The sequence below is a fragment of the Nothobranchius furzeri genome, chromosome 4 (genome assembly GCF_043380555.1).
Source record: "Nothobranchius furzeri strain GRZ-AD chromosome 4, NfurGRZ-RIMD1, whole genome shotgun sequence".
Classification (NCBI taxonomy): domain Eukaryota; kingdom Metazoa; phylum Chordata; class Actinopteri; order Cyprinodontiformes; family Nothobranchiidae; genus Nothobranchius; species Nothobranchius furzeri.
The window spans coordinates 72,614,634-72,634,410 of record NC_091744.1 but is presented as its reverse complement, the minus strand read 5'-3'; the positions used below and the strand labels follow the sequence as shown (position 1 = coordinate 72,634,410).

General features: G+C 42.3%; 1 protein-coding gene across 1 annotated transcript; it reads right to left on the bottom strand.

Annotated features, from left to right (window-relative positions):
* Positions 1–5,291: 5,291 nt before the first annotated feature.
* On the bottom strand, positions 5,292–19,585 carry si:dkey-234i14.6 (uncharacterized). The gene is made up of 5 exons (XM_015964706.3): positions 18,908–19,585; positions 9,176–9,352; positions 8,031–8,240; positions 6,734–6,947; positions 5,292–6,624 (listed from the first exon to the last, which is right to left on the bottom strand). Exons 1-5 carry the CDS (start codon positions 19,571–19,573, stop codon positions 6,446–6,448), a joined length of 1,446 nt encoding a protein of 481 aa, XP_015820192.3. The 5' UTR covers positions 19,574–19,585; the 3' UTR covers positions 5,292–6,445.
* Between the last annotated feature and the right edge of the window lie 192 nt (positions 19,586–19,777).

Sequence of the window (19,777 nt, the reverse complement as noted above, 5' to 3'; positions counted from 1 at the left end):
TTGTGTTGTAAAGCATCTTGGGGGGGGGGGGGGGGGTAATGGTTATAATGGTGATACCATGACTCTCGAAGATGCTATATCAAATACAGGCCATTTGGATTCTTCCCTATGTCTGTTATTTACAAGTAATACAATAATAAACCTTTAAGTCATTATATTCAGTAAGAGACCTTGATTGATTGGTATTTTGTTAAAGAAGGAACATTGTTATTTATTTGGTATAATAAATAAATATTAGACTAACTTAAAAGAAATTACTTTTGTTCAAATTTCATCCTTAACAACATAACTAAAAAACGTGTGGTGGACATAAAAAACGGAAAATAAACGTGATTTTATTACATTTGGTTTAGGGATTTTATTTGAAATTAAAGCAAATTTGAACAAAAATTGAAAAGTAACATTTTCTATGTAAGAGCTTGTGCAGTCCGATGGATTTTACAGGAAATAACCTCAACAAATGCGTCCCAATCAAAAGTTAGATGAGGAGAACGGAGTGAAGGAACAACAGCACAGCACCAAAAGCGCTAGACGCTGCCCACTTGAATCTTTATATTCTTCATTCTTTTTAGCTTACCAAACACAGAAGTCCCCACAGGCGCGTAATGAATAATCATTAGTAAAAGGTCCACAAATTATTGATGTAAAATAAGCAATGATTCTTTTTTTTTGTTTCGCAATTTATTGCCATTAACAAGTAACTTGCAATCCAATAAATGTCAGCTTGGCTTTCAGTTAATTAAAGGGAAAGATATTATACAGTAATGCAGGGTGGCGTTTATATCTCGATTTCCACAGACTGCAATTTACTGCTGAGACTTTATTTGAAGGGACCCACAAATAATGGCTATTAAGCCGTCAGCGGATGGACAGGAGATCACATTAATGAAATTAGATAAGGAGGAATGGTGATCTACGCCGCTCGGCCGGAGCAGACACACAAACCCACGTGTGACACATTAAGACTGCATGCCGTTTTGCTTCTTTCTTTCTTTTTTCCATCCCCCAGACCTGCTTGGACCAGGTTTTTGTTTCCTTCTGTCTTGCCTTCACCTCTTACGCACTTTTCCCCAAACACCGACCGGAGGAGCCCAGCTAGGTGTTCAACATGAGGGCCTGTCAGCTCATCAGGGAAAGTTTCCCCTGTTTGTCGCGAGCACTGTAGGCAAGCCAGTCAGTCCTTCAACCCTGCCATCAACACTGCCAAAACACACACACAGAGACACACGTGTCCAAATCTCCCCCACTAACAGGGAGGTGTCACTCTGGGAGGCAGCTGCACTCGCTGGTGTGACGGCTCTCCTCAAATCAGAGATCCTCGTCCCTGTCAACAGAAACCTGGCCCGGAGGCTACCGCTGTCACACAGCGTGCACCTCTTAGAACACATGCACACACACACACACACACACACACATGCACACACACACACACACACACACACACACACACACATGCACATTCATACAAAAACATGGAAAGTGACTCGGAAGAGGTCGATGAGGAAGAGGAGGTGGCTGTGTTCTATCTGGAGAGCTGATTCCCACTGTATTAGGAGAGCGGGGTGATCAGGAAACAGAAGGAGGAAGGAAAGAGGGGGGGGGGGATTAAGGGGGTGAAGGATGTGTGTTTTAGTTAAAACAGCGGGCCTGATTTCCTTCCTGACAGAGAGGCCCAATTATTAGCTTTGACAGTTTGGGGAAATTGACTGTGAGTGTGATGGGACAGAGAGGAGCAGAACTGATGGGGGGACTGATAATTGTTCAGCAGACAATTTAGTTAGGTAGACATCCAGCTGCAGCGTTCAGCTCACTCTGTTCAGCCGGTGCAAATACAAGAATAATGATTTGGCATTCACCAATAAGTACACCCCGTTTTTTAGATAACTATTAACATTTCTATTCTCAGCTTTGCTCAAACCCACTGTGTGTGTGTGTGTGTGTGTGTGTGTGTGTGTGTGTGTGTGTGTGTGTGTGTGTGTGTGTGTGTGTGTGTGTGTGTGTGTGTGTGTGTGAATGATTCGGTCTGTATTTGCGCTGGCAGCAAACATAAGAAGCCCTCTGTGCGATCGGACAAGATGCCAATATTTGAGTCATGTGACAGTGACTTCCTGTCTGTGTGTCAGAAAGCAGCTGAGGGTTTGTCAATACTCACATCCTTTCCTTTCTCCTCCAAACCAGACCAGCTGGTCAACTTTCCTCCTCTGTCTGTTGGTTCTCCAAATTTGAAACTCACCGTATAGTGAGATGAAACACTTTCATCAACTATTTTACCAAAAGAAACAGGACCTGGTCAGCTGAAGGTGGTGGGCAGGCTGAGAGAGTAAATGTGTTTTGCTTTGGTTATAAGAAGCATTAAGTGTGATAGAAAGCACAAAATCATACTTCATGGGTTTGCTTTAATCCAATTTGTGTTATGACTCTGCAGACGGCATGAAAATAATCCTGCAGATGTTTCAAAGAGCAACACTGCCCTCTTGTGGTCAGTTGATGCTATTAAAATGTGTTTGAATTTCTGAACATCATGCACAAATATTCAGCAGTTTTAAAATACCTCAGAACATTTGTCATATCAAACAGCGCATTTTACAGCCAAAACAAAGAGGATTTCATAATCCAGTGTTTGTTTGGACCTTGTTTCTGCAGCACTTCCTGCTTAACATTTGTCATCGATTGCAGCCAAGACCCCATTGGCAGATCTAATTCATTTACAAACCTGTCGCTCCACATCATCGATTGAGTTGTCCTTCATCCCAGCTTTAATTATATGCAAAGATAAAAGATTTTCTCGTTATTGTGTTTAATCTAATGAAAGGCCTTGCACTACAGCAGGGCCTGGGTCAGAGGTCCAGACTATTGACCTTGGAAGGCGAAGCCAAGGGATGACTTTTTTAATTAGACGAAGGAAATAGCTTTGGGAAGGAGGGTCTTAAGTTGTCTGTTTGCTTTGTGGTTTACACACTTTGGTGCAGAGGAGTTTAATAGATCTCTGTCACCTTTATTGATAACAGATCAAAACTTAGGATGCTAGTGGGTAAACTTCTCTGTGTTTTATTTTCCAAACCAAATTAATAAAATGAAACCTGTAAACTCTTTTCAAACAATAAATGTTACACTGGCAGCTATTGATACAGTCGACCACAAAAAACTTGTGTATTTGTTGCAGCACTGGGTTGGGATTACAGGCTCGGCCCTCCAGTGGCTGCAATCTTATCTGGATAATTCCAGTTCCTGTTTCTTTCAGCTTTGATGGATTGCTGTCAATGTTCTACATGTGTTCGTACTGTCTTGCCTTGACTGTTGCATTCGTGTGTATGCTGATGTGAGTTTGGGTGCAATTGCCCGCCTTCAGCATGTTCAGAACTCTGTTGCACGTTTCCTGACTGGTTCAAGAAAGAGGGACTGCATCACTCCGGTGTTGACTCATCTTTACTGGCTCCCAGTTGAGTACCGGTTATGTCAGGATATGCTCCATATATTTTAATGGGCCCTACAGGGCACTGCGCCTTTGTGCTTCTCTGCAACGAGGTACGCCCCCTCGCGGGCCTCGTGTTCTCCTGACAGAGTTCTTTGAAGTGGCACGCTCTAGATACAAGGGTAGAGACAACTGTGGATTTTCTTGCCTCTAACCTCTGGAATGCATTACCTTTGTTTGTGAAGCAGGCACCATCCCTCCAGTCCATCAAGTCTCACTTAACCCTCTGGTGGCAGGCGCAGCAGAACTGCACCATTAAAACCTACCTACCTGGTTAGTCCACATACGTATTTCATGAGCATTTTTTAACTCAGGAGTACCTCTGAAGGACTTAGATGTTCGTCCTTTTATCAAAACTCATTTTGAGCCTGAGGGGATTAAAACACAGTGTTATCGGTTTTACTGATCAGGTTTTATTGTGTTTCTTGGTCAGTCATCAGTTCCCTTGAGTTTTTGTAGTTAAACTTGGTTTCATTAGATGTACAGTAGTTATTTATTTTTCATCTTTTGATTGGTTTTCTTCAAGTATCTTGTCTTCATTTTATCTATGTTTATCTTTTTATCTTTATTATATCTATTTTTATCTTGTTCCTGTTTTATTGTACTTGTTTGACCGTGTTAGTGTACGGCACCTTGGGCCTCTGGGTGGTGGAAGGTGCTGTGTAAATACACTCGATGACGGAGACAATGATGAAATTCAATCTTTGTTATGTTTTTGCAGCTTTATTGGTAGCCTAAATTTTTACTTTAATAAGTTTAGGTGTTAAAAATTCTTCTATCTGAACAAATTTTACAATCCTACAAGAATTTGCCTCTTACTGTTTTGTTGCACTTTATTCCCACATCTGCCCAAAATCTTGGAAAGATTTGATGAATTTATCATCAAGAGTCAACAATCAGAATCTGACAACATATGAACAATTTATTTTGTAAACTCACAATAATTTATTTTGAGTGTTAAAAACAAAAGCCTGAAATATTTATCCCTCAATTCAAGTGGAAGTTTGTGCTATTGTGATATTCAGAAGAATTAATGGATGAGCATGCAATAATGATCTAATTATTGTCATTAAAACCTGATTTTTGTGAATAATTACTTGTAGACCTCACCCCACTTATGTTACATTACTATAATAAGTGTGTTCAGTTAATGCACTAATTCAAAGGTTAACCATAAGAGGGCTTTAATGGTTATTTTCTTAAAAAGTCAAAAGAACTGATAAACATCGTCTTATTGATAATGTTTCCTGTGAACACGAGTTCTGCTGTACCACTAGAGGTCAGTGACAGTTCATCAGTCAGCCTCACAGACCATGCAATAACCAGGATCAAGAAAAAAAAGAAGTTATGGTCGAGCTTAGGATTCTGAAACATTATTTATTTTTGCTTTTACTAGTTTTTTGTGTGCAGTCATCTCATTTAGCTTTTATATGGCACTGATTGTAGAGTTATGTTTTATGAGTCTGCTTGTTTGACCAAAAATCACAGCTAGTTAAAGGGTATTTTATTTTATTTTACCTTGTTTTGTTCCATTCTTATTTTACGTTGGTTTTGTTTACTTTATTTAATTTCATATAGTTTAAATTGACAGTTTACAACAAGAGTCTCCACTTTTGAAGTTATAGAACAAACAATGTAAAAAATCTTTTATATTAAATTTTTAACATGAATGAGTTCATTGATTTCTACATATTTGTCTCCACTTTCACTGAGTTATGAGTTAAATTGTTTTAAAGTTACCCTTTTAGATGCAATGTGAGTGGATTTGATCCCTACTTACCCAAAGCACATTTTGTCTGCATTGGGGGCATGCTGTAAAATATTATTATATTATCTCTCTGCAAACGACGCTGTGTTTAATAATGCAAACAATATTCTGAACCAAAAAGTATCTTAAAATGGGGATTAAAATACCTATTCTTACAATATTATAACATAAATTTCGAAATATAAAATTAAAATTTAGCCATAGTACTACAAATGAATAATAAATGCAAAAAATTAAATTAAATTACAGTTTTTTTTCCTTGTTGTGGATGTTAAGGGTTAAAGTAGGCCCACGCAAACAACAGCCACCAGTTTTATTAGCACTTTAACCACATCATCATCATCATCATCACCATCATCGAGACGTTTTACATCCTCTGGACTAAAATATACAAAATACTTAACAAAATACATTTTTTCCCTTTTATATGACAAATTTGTTATTTACAAGACAGCAGAAATGAGCCAGTTTAGCAAACTCACCCACACACACACACACACACACACACACACGCACACACAGACACACACACACACACACACGCACACACAGACACACACACACACATATGCACACACACACACACACACATATGCACTCACACACATATGCACACACACACACACACACACACACACACACACATACACACACACACACACACACACACACACACACACACACATGCACACACAGACACACACACACACACACACACACACACATATGCACACACACACATATGCACTCACACACATATGCACACACACACACACACATATGCACACACACACATATGCACACACTCGCGCACACACACGCACGCACGGACACACAATGAAAACACTCAGGAACAGCTGCTCCTTCCCTTCCTGTTTGTGTTTTTGTTGTTGAACCACAGCTCTCACATTCCTCAGCTGAGGATGCTGCAGCTCCTAAGCACACATGGCACGCTTTGAAGCACAATCAGGGTAATTTAGGGAGGAAAATACAGATGCAGATTTTTCAAGATTTCCTTCAGATTCCTGTATACAATTTCATGATTTAAACAGATTTCCTGCAGCTATACGAGACTGATTGTCATGTTTTATTTCTGAAATTGAGAAATTCTTCATATTAGAGAATATTCACTTTTTCAATCACCGCCGCTCAGCTCAGTCTCAAATCAGCTGCTTTCCAGTAGGTGGCGGTGACCAGTCACTCTTTCATTCATACATTGACTCGGCCAGTCCTGTCTGCCTGAAGGCCTCTGCCACCTGTCTGGAGTGGTTCATCTTAGCAGACAGAGCCTCTAAAATATCATTCTGGTCTACGGCGGTGGCTGTCCGGTAAATGAACGTCCCCACAGACTCCAGGCCTCGCATACCCAGATTAACCCCAAACCCTGGAGGAGGAAAGAAAATAAGTCACCATTTCTTTGAATCTAAACTCCATTCCTTCACAATCTTCTGCAATACAATAACGGTATATATATATATATATTTTTTTTTAACCTGTGTCAAAATTGAGGACCCGTGCTGCTTCGCCCTCTACGATGACAGCAACGTTGTCCCCCTCGATGTAGGCAGCGCTGATGCGTCTGTGTGACAGCTGGATCTCAAAGAGACGCCAGCTGCACTGCATATGGTGGAGCGTCACGTCATTCAGACGAGGCTCTATGTCTGCCTTATAAGCATTGAAGGAGTGATGAAAAATATTCTTCATTATCTGGGAAACAGCAAATAAAAGTCAGAAATCACTTTACTCGAAGTAGAAAAGTACACATACATCTAGTACTGATAATAATAAGTGATCATTTAGTAATTTTAGACAATTTCTCTGTCTCTTAACCTGAATCTGAACCAAGCTCTGATGAATTGCTCCACTTTTGACTTGTAAATATTCATTAATCATTTAAAGTTCCTGTTTGACTCGGTCGCCATGAGATGTTTATCTGCTGAGGCTGAGAAAATCCAAAATGACCTCTCTGTGTCTGAGGTTGACAGATGAAATGAGGTTTTATCTATTTATATGATGTTTTTACATTTATGAACCTTTGCGAATTCAAACAGATCTGAGGCTTTTTTAGGAAATGTTTTAGGAACATTTTTCTGTTTTCAATTTAAAACTTAAGCCTTTTTTTATTGCACTGTTAGAATTACCTGGAACCTCAAAGTGCACAGGCTGGGACACCCTCTCCTAAGACTACCGGCACGTATTTAAGATGTTTTCCTCTTGCACAAAAAATAATAATAATAACCTTCTGAAAATCACCCCTTTTGAGAAGTGCTCCACGCTCGTTAATGACCAGCCAATCAAAGCGAGTCTGATTAGCTGCGCCTGGCGGCTGCTGCTTACAGACGGGGATATGAAACACATCCACTGACTCACGCTGTGTGCCTTTGAATCAACTCGTAGCTTTCTCTCTGCTCAAATCTGCTCTTCTTCGACCCATACTTACACAGTCAACTGTTACCAAGTAACAGTGCATTTGAATGGCCACCCACATAGCAACAAGTGCTCCACGGAAGGACTCTCCTCATACCTGCATGGACTGCAACAGCCCCATCGGCTGTGCCTGCAGGCACTCAGCGTGAAAATCAGCTGACTTGAAGTCAGTAAAGTCATCCACTGAGCAGCAATGTGTGACAGAGGCAACGGTTTGTAAATTCAAAAACACACGTGTTGGAGGTCTTCTCTAAAGCTGCGTCACACACTCTTAATCATAAACTCGTAAACAGTGTATTTGGCTGTGCACTAGCCTGCAGAAAGTGCTGCTGGTTCGCAGGATGCAAGGAAGAAAAATCTTACACAGGAGTTTGCGGTTTGCCTGAGGTAGCGAACCATTTTAGTGTCCGAAGCAGGGCAGACGAGGGCCATGTACCGGTTCCTGAAGGTGCCATAGATCTTCAGATGGAAGCAGGGCTTGGCTGTTGGGTTTTTGTGCTCTCTGAGAGCCTCCACTCCATATGCAGACAGGTCAAAATAGAGGCTGTGTGCACGGATCTCAGGAGTGGGCACCTAAAGGTGGCATTGACAAAGAGAAAAGGAGATAAAACATTTCAGAAAGTCATTACTGCAAGCCTAATGTCAGCCGGGGGAAGATCGAAAATAGCTTGATTCTTATTCAGCGCCGCAACCTTGTAGTAACTAATCACTCTCCCTCAAGACAACATTTATCAACTGTCTTTTTCTTCAGGGACATAAAAACATCTGAGATAAGAGTGCAGAAACTGGGCTATGATGACGATGAGGAGGAGAAGGAGGAGGAAGGGACAGTAAGAAGGGCCAGGTCAGATCCTGGGAAGAAAATTCAATCACCACAGGAAACAGACGGAGGACAGCGGCCTATGAAAGGCAGCCATGCAGCTGCCAAAGAGGACGTGGTGTGAATGTTTAGGCTTGTGTTGGTTTGATGTCAGCCTGAAGCCTTTCACCTTGACCTGTTTATTTCTGCCTTGAGCAGCCCTCTGTGTTGCCACTGTAGATTCTTGAGTCAACTTTCTATGAGTCGAACCTTTTTTGCACGGCTAAGATCTCATGACTCGTGCAGCCTCAGGAGCAGACAAATGAAATTCGCTGGCGTTTTAAACATCACCAGCAGCTGTTCTTTTCAAATTCAAAGACTACATGGATCCGATGCGGACGAGACCCAGCAGACTCCTGAAATCTGTTCACAAGGGTCGGGTGTTAGCGCTCCACATCTCCGTCTGCTCAGATTTTCTGTATGAGGAAGGCAAATACATCTGCCTTCATTATAAGTGTGCTTCACAGACAGCCACACGATTATTGACTCAATTTGCAAGCGACTAAACGCATCACACACACTCGCGTTCACATCCGGCTCTATCTTTATTATCCTAATGATTTTATCCAGTTACGGTGCAGCTGCTTCCACCAGCTGTCTGGTTTTTGTTCCAGTTGTTTTATGCACACGTTCCCATGTGTTTGCTGACCTGTCTCTGGTCCAGTCTCTCTATGGTGGCATTTGCTCCGAAGGCGTGGCAGGACTCCATGGTGTAGTCGGAGCTGATTCCCAACACGGAGCAGGAGTCCCCACAGGAGCCATCGGCCACCACAATCACACGTGGCCAGTCGCTGTGTGGAATCCGCTGGAGGTACTCCTCTGTGAACTAAAACACAGAGAAAATGTACTTTATAACAGTAAATCCATACAGAATATTTAAAAAATCAGCTGAACATCATTTCTCAGAAACATGAGAAATATTTTCTTTTATTATTATCGTCTGACTCTTAAAAGCAAATGTTGAATTTACTCAACCAAGTAGCTTAAATGTAAACGTAACATACATGATTATACACTGTTATGTTAGAAGTAAATGTATATTACTCTTTACCTTTAAGCAACTACGTTTGGTGGAACCAGTTGACATAACTTGTAAATTCAACATTTTATTTGTTAGAGTGTGGATGATAATGGTTTTTTTTGTATGTCAGTGTATTTCTTTTCTATTTTTTTTTTGGGGGGGGGGGGGTACCTAAAAGAACCACAGGATGGATTTGAATGAAACTTTTAAAAAAGTATGTAGTCATCCACCACCTGTGCAAGTTCTCCCACTTCAAAAGATGAGCGAGGCCTGCACTTTTCATCATAGGTGCACCTCATCTATGAGAGACAATATGAGAAGAGAAATCCCAGAACTTCACACTGTCTGATTTTTAAGGATTTATTTGTAAATTATGGTAGAAAAAAAGTATTTGGTCAATAAACAAAGTCCATTTGAATACTTTGTTACATATCTTTGTTGGCAATGACAGAGGTCAAAGGTTTTCTGTAAGTCTTCACAAGGTATTCACACACTTTTGCTGGTATTTTGGCCCTTTCCTCCACGCAGATCTTCTCTAGAGCAGTGGTTCCCAAGCTGGGGTCCAAGACCCCAAGGGGGTCTCCACAAGATGGCAGAAGATCCCCACAATTTTAGAGACTGACTAAGCCACTCTGGGATCTTGAAATGCTTCTTATGAAGCCACTCCTTTGTTACCCGGGCGGTGTGTTTGGGATCACGGTCATACTGAAAGACCCAGCCGTGTATCATCTTCAATGCCCTTGCTGATGGAAGGAGGTTTTCACTCAAAATCTGACGAGACATGTCTCTGTTCATTCTTTCCTTTACACGGGTCAGTCATCCTGGTCACGTTGCAGATAAAAAGCCCCAAAGCATGATGTTTCCACCTGTGGAGGTTCCTCCAGCCATTTCTCAGTGTTAGTATTATTTAAATATTTTTTCCACACGCTGGTTTATTTCATTTTGTTGCAAGATTGTAAGATGTTTACTAATGGGTGCACACATTTAGTAATTTATCTTATACATGGTTTATTTGATCATTAACTATTTTCATTTGTATTCTGCTGAGACTGGATGAACTGGCAGAGAGCGAGGACACTCCCCGTGTAACTCCAGGCAGGAAGTGGAACATTCCATCTGGCTCCTGGAAGCAGGGGACTTGATCATGAAGAAACCAGAAACCAGAAGTTCTGAAGCTCTAATTGAGTTTACCAGATGTTGTTAGGAGGTATTAGTTAAACTTTTGTGGTAGTTATACTCTGTTGACTTAGTTTCCTAGGTTTATTTACTGTTTGTCTTAGTGGTTCCCCTGTCTCTCCCCTCTTCGTTGTCTGTAGGCTAGCCTTCGTGTATAAATTCCCCTGTGTGTCTCAGCTTTTGGCCAGTCTTGCTTGTTGCTTTTAGTTAAGGTTATTTCCGTGGCCAGTTTTTTTCCTTTGGGCCCGTTTTTGTTTTGATTTTGGTTAATTATTTATGGAAATAAATTGTGAAGATATTCTTTTTATACCATTGTCCTGGAGTTTTACTGCTCGGTCCCTGACAGTTGGTGGCAGAGGTGGGATCTTCCAGTTAAAGGACATTGGTAAATAGATTCGCCCAATATATATATATATATATATATATATATATATATATATATATATATATATATATATATATATACACACATATATACATATATATATATATATATATATATATATATATATTCCTGACAAATCTAAAATGAAGGGAACCAAATCTGGTAAAATCAAGTCAGCCCCTTTAAATAGAGAAGCACAGACAGAGGATGGGAGTGAGGGCTGTGGAGCTGCTGCTGAAGAGGAGGATCATGGCAGAGAGCCAACAATATCAGACCTGGCTGGCATCCTTCAAGCTCACATTGGACAACAGGAAGCCCGTGAGGTACAGTGGGAGAAGGAGATTACACGCCAGGATCAAAGATTTAAAGATCTTCAACACCAGTTTAGTCTGTTTCAGCAAGAGTTTCACGCCCAGACCTCTGCTGGCTTGCTACCTGTAGAGCAAGACCACGCCCACTTCTCAGCATGGTTTGGGGCCGGCAGACCATGAGAGGCCTCATGAGGATGCTGATTGGGATGAGGTGGAACCAGAGCCTGCACCACGCTGTTTAAAATCAGGTGACTCAGTTTCTGTTCATCCTTCCTATAAAGAACCAAAATTGCAAAAGCTAAGTGAAGTGGATGACATTGAGCATTTTCTTATAACTTTTGAAAGAATAGCATGTGCATGTAGATGGCCGAGATCTGACTGGGCATTCCAATTGATTCCACTATTGACGGGTAAAGCCAGAAGTGCCTATGTACATACAGGTGCTGGCCAGTAAATTAGAATATCATCAAAAGGTTGAAAATATTTCAGTAATTCCATTCAAAACGTGAAACTTGTACATTATATTCATGCAATGCACACAGACCAATGTATTTCCGATGTTTATTACGTTTAATTTTGATATTTATAGGTGACAACCAATGAAAACATCAAATCTGGTATCTCAGAAAATTAGAATATTCTAAAGGCCAATGAAAAAATGTTTGTTTCTCTAATGTTGGCCAACTGAAAAGAATGAACATGAAAAGAATGTGCATGTATAGCACTCAATACTTAGTCGGGGCTCCTTTTGCCTCAATAACTGCAGTAATGCGGCGTGGCATGGACTCGATCAGTCTGTGGCACTGCTCAGGTGTTATGAGAGCCCAGGTTGCTCTGATAGTCGTCTTCAGCTCCTCTGCATTGTTGGGTCTAGCGTATTGCATCCTCCGCTTCACAATACCCCATAGATTTTCTATGGGGTTAAGGTCAGGCGAGTTTGCTGGCCAATCAAGGACAGGGATACCATGGTCCTTGAACCAGGTGCTGGTGGTTTTGGCACTGTGTGCAGGTGCCAAGTCCTGTTGAAAGGTGAAGTCTGCATCCCCATAAAGTTGGTCAGCAGCAGGAAGCATGAAGTGCTCTAAAACTTCCTGGTAGACGGCTGCATTGACCCTGGACCTCAGGAAACAGAGTGGGCCAACACCGGCAGATGACATGGCACCCCACACCATCACTGACGGTGGAAACTTTACACTGGACCTCATGCAACGTGGATTCTGTGCTTCTCCGCTCTTCCTCCAGACTCTGGGTCCTTGATTTCCAAAGGAAATGCAGAACTTGCTTTCATCAGAAAACATAACTTTGGACCACTCAGCATCAGTCCAGTCCTTTTTGTCCTTGGCCCAGGCGAGACGCTTCTTGCGCTGTTTCTTGTTCAAGAGTGGCTTGACACACGGAATGCGACACCTGAATCCCATGTCTTTCATGAGTCTCCTCGTGGTGGTTCTTGAAGCGCTGACTCCAGCTGCAGTCCACTCTTTGTGGATCTCCCCCACATTTTTGAATGGGTTTGTCGTCACAATTCTCTGCAGGGTGCGGTTATCCCTAGAGCTTGTACACTTTTTTCTACCACATTTTTTCCGTCCCTTCGCCTGTCTGTTAATGTGCTTGGACACAGAGCTCTGCGAACAGCCAGCTTCTTTAGCAATCACCTTTTGTGTCTTGCCCTCCTTGTGCAAGGTGTCAATGATTGTCTTTTGGACAGCTGTTAAGTCAGAAGTCTTCCCCATGATTGTGGTGCCTTCAAAACAAGACTGAGGGACCTTTTAAAGGCCTTTGCAGGTGTTTTGAGTAAATCAGCTGATTAGAGTGGCAGCAGGTGTCTTCTATATTCAGCCTTTTCAGAATATTCTAATTTTTTGAGATACCAAATTTGGAGTTTTCATTAGTTGTCACTTATGAATATCAAATTTAAATGTAATGAACATTGGAAATACATTGGTCTGTGTGCATTGCATGAATATAATGTACAAGTTTCACGTTTTGAATGGAATTACTGAAATATTTTCAACCTTTTGATGATATTCTAATTTACTGGCCAGCACCTGTATGGATGTGGATGCATCAATGGACTATGATCATGTTAAAGCTGCTATTTTGCAGAAATATGAAATAAACAGTGAGACTTATCGTCTGAGGTTCCGTTCTCTTCAAGTTGAACCAAATGAGTCCCCCAGAGAACTCTTTGTGAGACTAAAGGAGCTCCATGGGAAATGGGTCAGACCCAGAGGTAAGACCACTGATGAAATTAATGAAACAATAATCCTTGAACAGTATTTCCAAATGTTATCGCCAGAACTCCAAGTTTGGATCAAGGAGCGGAATCAAAGGGACGCAACAGAGGCAGTTTCTTTGGCAGATGCGTTTGTGGCAGCCCGTCGAAGGAACCAGTCATGGGCTTTTAAGGCTATGAAAAAGGATTATACCCCTGCGCCAGGTAACACCAGTCCAACAGGAAATGTTGGTAAGCCATGTGAAGGGAGAAATATTTTCCCAGCCAAACAAAAAATCTGGGGCGGAAACCTGTCTGTTATTTTTGTGGGAAAGAAGGCCTCGCCAAACCGGTGTGTCCACAAAATCCAGCTAAACTCTCTCAGACGTGTTTTGTGCCCAGAGGGAACCATGTCCCAAACCCAACCAACCAGCTGTTGGTGGAGACCACAGTGGAGATGGATGGACAGAAAGTTAAGGCTCTGATTGACACAGGAAGCACCCATTCACTGGTTCACCGCAGGTACGTCTCACCAGCTCACATCTGCACCTCTGAAACAATACCAATCTGCTGTGTGCATGGTGATGAAAAACCGTATCAACAGCGGACGTCTATATGAAAGTGCAAGGACATGTGTACCTATTAAATGTGGGTGTCATGGACAGATTACCATTTCCTGTTGTCTTAGGGAATGATTTACCAGTTCTCACTGACTTCATTAATGATCCTAAAATGTGCAATATGGCAATAACACGGTCTCAGTTGAAAGCTCCAGGAGAAGATGATCCCAGTTTAAGAGCTTTACCATTTTTTGAGGCTGAGATTGAAGCAGGCCCAACTAAAGAACAAAAGTCTCGTAGGCAGCGCAAACGGGACAAATTTAAACGCACAACACTGTCCACTGTTACCTGAACCTGAGGTACAGCTAAGATTTGAAGTTCCTGACAACATTCTTGAGCTGCAGCATCAGGATGCAGGCTTGGCTGACCTTATTAAGGGAGCTGAAGAAGGTAGGACGGCAAAGGAATTCTGTTTGCAAAATGGCATCCTTTATGGACAACATGGAGAACTGAAACAGCTTGTGGTACCTAGAGCAGCCAGAGAAACTGTTTTATCTTTGGGCCATTCAATTCCTTGGGCTGGCCACCTAGGGAAAAATAAAACCTTAGCCCGCATCCAACAGTACTTCTCCTGGCCGGGATTGTACAGAGATGTTGCCAGTTTTTGCAGGAGTTGCCCTCAGTGCCAAAAAACATCAGCCAGATTCGCAGCAAGAGCTCCGCTACAGCCTCTTCCCATCATAACGACAACGTTTGAACGTTTGGGGATGGACGTTGTGGGCCCAGTGGAGAAAAGCAAATCAGGTAACCGATTCATGCTGGTTATGCCACAAAATTACCAGAAGTGTTTCCGTTGAAGTCTGTTAAAGCCAAGACCGTTGCATTTTTCCTGGTTCAGTTTTTTGCACAAGTTGGGTTCCCTAAAGAAATATTGATGGATCAAGGGACCAATTTCATGTCCAAGTTGCTCAAGGATGTGTACAAGCTGACTGGTATTCGTAGGCTGAGAACAACGCCGTAACATCCACAAACTGATGGTCTTACAGAGAGATTTAGCCAGACCCTTAAAAACATGCTTCGTAAGTTCATCAGTGAAGCTGGGTCTGATTGGGATCAGTGGCTCCCATACCTTTTGTTTGCCTATCGAGAGATACCCCAAGCTTCTACTGGGTTTTACCCCTTTGAGTTGCTCTTTGGGCATGACGTGCGAGGACCACTGGCACTTTTAAAGGAAAGGTGGGAGAAGGAGAAATCTGAAAAGGAGCCTGTTAACGTTGTTTCATGTGTCCTCCAGATGAGGGACAAGCTGGAGAAGATGACCACCTTGGCTCAGGAGCATATGAATGTCTCCCAGCAAAAACAAAACCTGGTATGACAGGACTGCTCGAGAGCGGCATTTTGAACCAGGTCAAAGTTTTGGTTCTACTACCCACTGAAGACCGTAAGCTTTTGGCTCAGTGGCAAGGACCATATGAAGTCATTCAAAAGCTTTGTCCCACGACCTATAAAATCTGTAGTCCAGGTGAGAGGCGTAGTACCAGAGTCCTCCACATTAATCTCCTGAAAGAGTGGATCTCAAGGCCTGAGGAAAAGGAGAAACGAGATGTTTGTCTCATCAGAAGTGTGACAGAAGAGGAGGTGGAAGAACAACACCTCCCTCTACAGGTGACTTCTGGGCTTGACCTGAGCCATCTGTCCCCTGAGCAGGGGTCACAGGTGAGGGCCGTCTGTAATGCCAATATTTTTCAAGATAATCCTGGGTGTACAGATTATATCAAACATGAAATTCTTTTGAAAGAAGATGATGAGAAGATAAGTTAATTATGGAAATAAATTGTGAAGATATTCTTTTTATACCATTGTCCTGGAGTTTTCCTGCTCGGTCCCTGACACCACCCCCATGCTTTATAGTAGTTATTGTGTGCTTTGGATGCAACTCGGCATTCTTTTTTCTCCAGACACGATGAGTAGAGTTTTTGCCAAAATGTTCTAGTTTGGTTTCGTTTCACCACATGACATTCTCCCAGTCCTCTTCTGGATCATCCAAATGCTCTCTAGCAAACTTCAGACGGGCCTGCACGTGTACTGGCTAAAGCAGAGGGACACGTCTGGCACTGGAGGACTTGAGTCCCTGGTGGCGTAGTGTGTTACTGGTCCCAGCTCTCTGCAGGTCATTCACTAGACCCCCCAGTGTTTGTTCTGGGGGGTTTTGGAGGGAGATTATCAGTGGTCTTGTTTGTTTTGCACTTTCTAATAATTGCTCCCACAGCTGATTTCATCACACCAAGCTGCTCAAATATGATGTTGCATCATACCCAGCATATACTCCAAGTACAGAAAGATTTTACAATACAGCATTAAATAAATGTTTAAGATTTGTGATAAGGCTATCATGTCTCAATAAAAAAAATCTTAAATATAACAATAAGTGAGTGGTATTCACGCCTGAAAGGAATGCTAAATCTTCAATAGGAATCTAGTTGTGCGACCTATATTCATGGATGGTATTTACTATTATCAAGAGATTTGTTTATGCTATCTTGACCAGCGGATATGAGGTTTTTGTTTCCAATATGGTTTCATAATCTAAGGGAAGAAGCAGGCGGGTCCTAATATAACCAAAGCTATATTAAATCAGGCCTTTATTGGTTCTTCTTGCCTTAACAGCAGAACACATCTCCGAGAGATTTTATTACTTTCCTCTAATGTTTGCTTCCTCTCACCAGCTTCTCGTCCATTTAAAGAGGGAAGGGCGGGGGGGGGGGAGTTGGAGGATAGCCAGACAAGCTGGTAGGGAGAGAGAACAAAAGGGTTGTACTGTAAGAGCTCATATCCTAAGAGATCTGTGTCTCATCCATTTAAGCCACGTTGAACAGGTGATTTACATGACCCCTCCTGCATTCCTAGACCTCTGAAGCACTCTGTCCAGGAGCATAAAAGTATCTGTCTTCAAGCTGGATATCTCATTTAATCAAGAAGAAATTGCAGGTTTGGCAGTCACTAAGTGAAACAGAAGTATGTTACAAAAATATGCTGACCTTGTCTCTTATTCCAAAGGTTTGTTGGGATTTAGAAAGGACGGAGGCAGCGGTGAAGAAAAAGAGAGGCATCACGGGTCAGATCCAGAAGGAGTTGAATCAAAGAAATCTGGGATTAAATGTTTTCCAGCTGTGTTCGATGATTAGAGGGAAACTGAAATGTCAAATGTGATGAAAGCACTCAGCTTTTATTGCATTTGACAAAAAAATTCTCAAATTTAACCCTCTGGAGGCAGGCGTTGCAGATTTGCAATGTTAAAATCTACCTGGTTACTCCGCATACGTATTTCATGAGCATTTTTTAACTCTGACGTACCGCTGAAAGACTTAGTTGTTCGTCCTTTTATCAAGGCTTATTTTGAGCCTGAGAGGGTTAATACAGCATTAATACAGATTCATGAATGTTCACCCTTTTTCTAGGGATTCTGAGACTTACAGTGAGTTTTGAGTTCTGGTGTGAAAGTTGGATCTCCAGAATCTGAATTTAGATCTTAATTATAAATTCATAATGTGTATCCTGTTAATTACAGTCAACCTAAATTAGAATCAGCAGCTCAGAGCAGCAAAAACCTAATAACAAGAAAAGTATCTGTTAAATGTTACATCGTCATACAGTATAGGCTTGTGTCATAATGTTGTGTTATAAAATCAAGTGTCAAAACATGTGGTAGCATCAGAGAAACCCCACACGAAATCTCATTCTGTTAATAAATAAATCCTCTGGAATCAAATTAGGATTACATCTAAAATCCCCTTTAATATGTTTGGGTGGAGATCTGTTTGCTGTAATTCTGCCATTTAGTTCCCACCAACACAAAAATGTAGGAAGGATTCAGTTTACATAACAGGGTGTTTCAACCCAGAAGCTTATTTTTAAATCTCAGGTCATCTGGTTTAAAAGAGAAAGCTGAGCCAGAAATAGACAAATGAGAAGCTGACAACTCTTTTCCCATCCATTCTATTTCCACTTATCTGGGGTCAGTTCATGGGGGCAGCAGCCTCTTCCTTTGGGTCTCCTCCCGGTTGGACATGCCCAGAAAACCTCACCAGGGAGGCGTCAAGCAAGCATCCTAACCAGATACCCGAGCCACCTCAACTGGCTCCTCTAAATGTGGAGGAGCAGCAGATCTACTCTGAGCCCCTCCCAGATGACCAAGCTTCTCACCCTATCTCTAAGGGAGAGCTCAGACACCCTGTGGAGAAAACTTATTTTGGCTGCTTGTATCTACAATCTCATTCTTTTGGTCACTACACAAAGCTTGTGATCATGTAGGTGAGGGTAGTAGGAATGTAGATGACCGGTAAATTGAGTGCTTTCCCTCATGTTCAAATGGATATATTCAGAGTTTAAGGATGGCAAATCATTCTGAAATGATCTGAGTGATGTTATGAGTTGGATCTAAGATGAGTAAAGAGCCAGGAGAGTCTGTTCTGTTCTTTATAGCCTCTAGAGAGGAAAAAATCTTTTAAAATGTTTATTTTATTCAGTCTGTTTCCCTGCAAAGTCGTGCTGTGTTATCTACAGAAGTATAAATTTATTTTGGCACATCCACTGATAACATAATTAAAATTAGGAATATTGTTCAATTCAAACCGTTTTAAATGTTTCTCCAGACTCTGTTCCATCACAAATGGGCTGTTCTTTGTTGGTGTGGCTGAACCCATGAAGAGGACGTACCTTGGTGCCCAGCTGCACTTTGACTTCCACCTTCTGCTTCTTCTGCTCCAGGATGCTCAGCAGGTACTCCTGGAACACGCCTATTCTGGTGAAGAAATGCTCGTTGTGCCAGCAGCCTTCCATGTTGTCAAAGTCCACCCCAAGTCCCAGCAGAAACTTCACGCTGCGGGGATCCAAGGCGATCTGCTGGGGCCGGCAGAGCAGGGCGGTCCGGTAGCGCTCGTCCAGCACGGTCAGCTTCAGCACCTTCCCGGAGCGGACAGCGACCAGCGCGGCCGTCAGCCCTACGGGTCCCGAACCCACGATCAGCACCGAGATGCGGGCTCGCCACTGCCTGAAGCCGTCCAGGCTGACTTTCAGCAGCACGTAGAGGGCCACTGCCACCAAAGTGCTGAGAGCCGTGTCATAGGCGAGAGCGCGGTACTTCTCCTCCTCGTTTCCGCCGATCCCTCCTCCGTCCATTCCGCACGAGTCTTTCACCGAGTACACGGAGGTGCCCCCTGGTTCGGATCCGTCTTCAGGTGTGCATTTGGAGCAGGAGACAAGAGGGTAGCCTGCGGGCGACAGACTTGCCACATGAGTCCTCTCAGCCTCAGCTCGACTCCCCCTCTGTCTGGGAGAAAGGTGCGCGTGTCCAGGAGGGGCCAGCCAGAAAAAAAGCATCATAAAAGGCACCCATCTGGGGGGGGGGGGGGGGGGGGGGGGGGGGGGTATGCCAATGTTTATAAAACATTCATAAAAATGTATAAAACAATAAACTGAAAACAATTAAGACTACATTGTGCACACGTGTGAAACATTTTGGAGAGATTTCAGAATGCTCTTCTTTTTCTCGTCTGGATCTGGATTATTTTTTCGGATCTTTGAGGT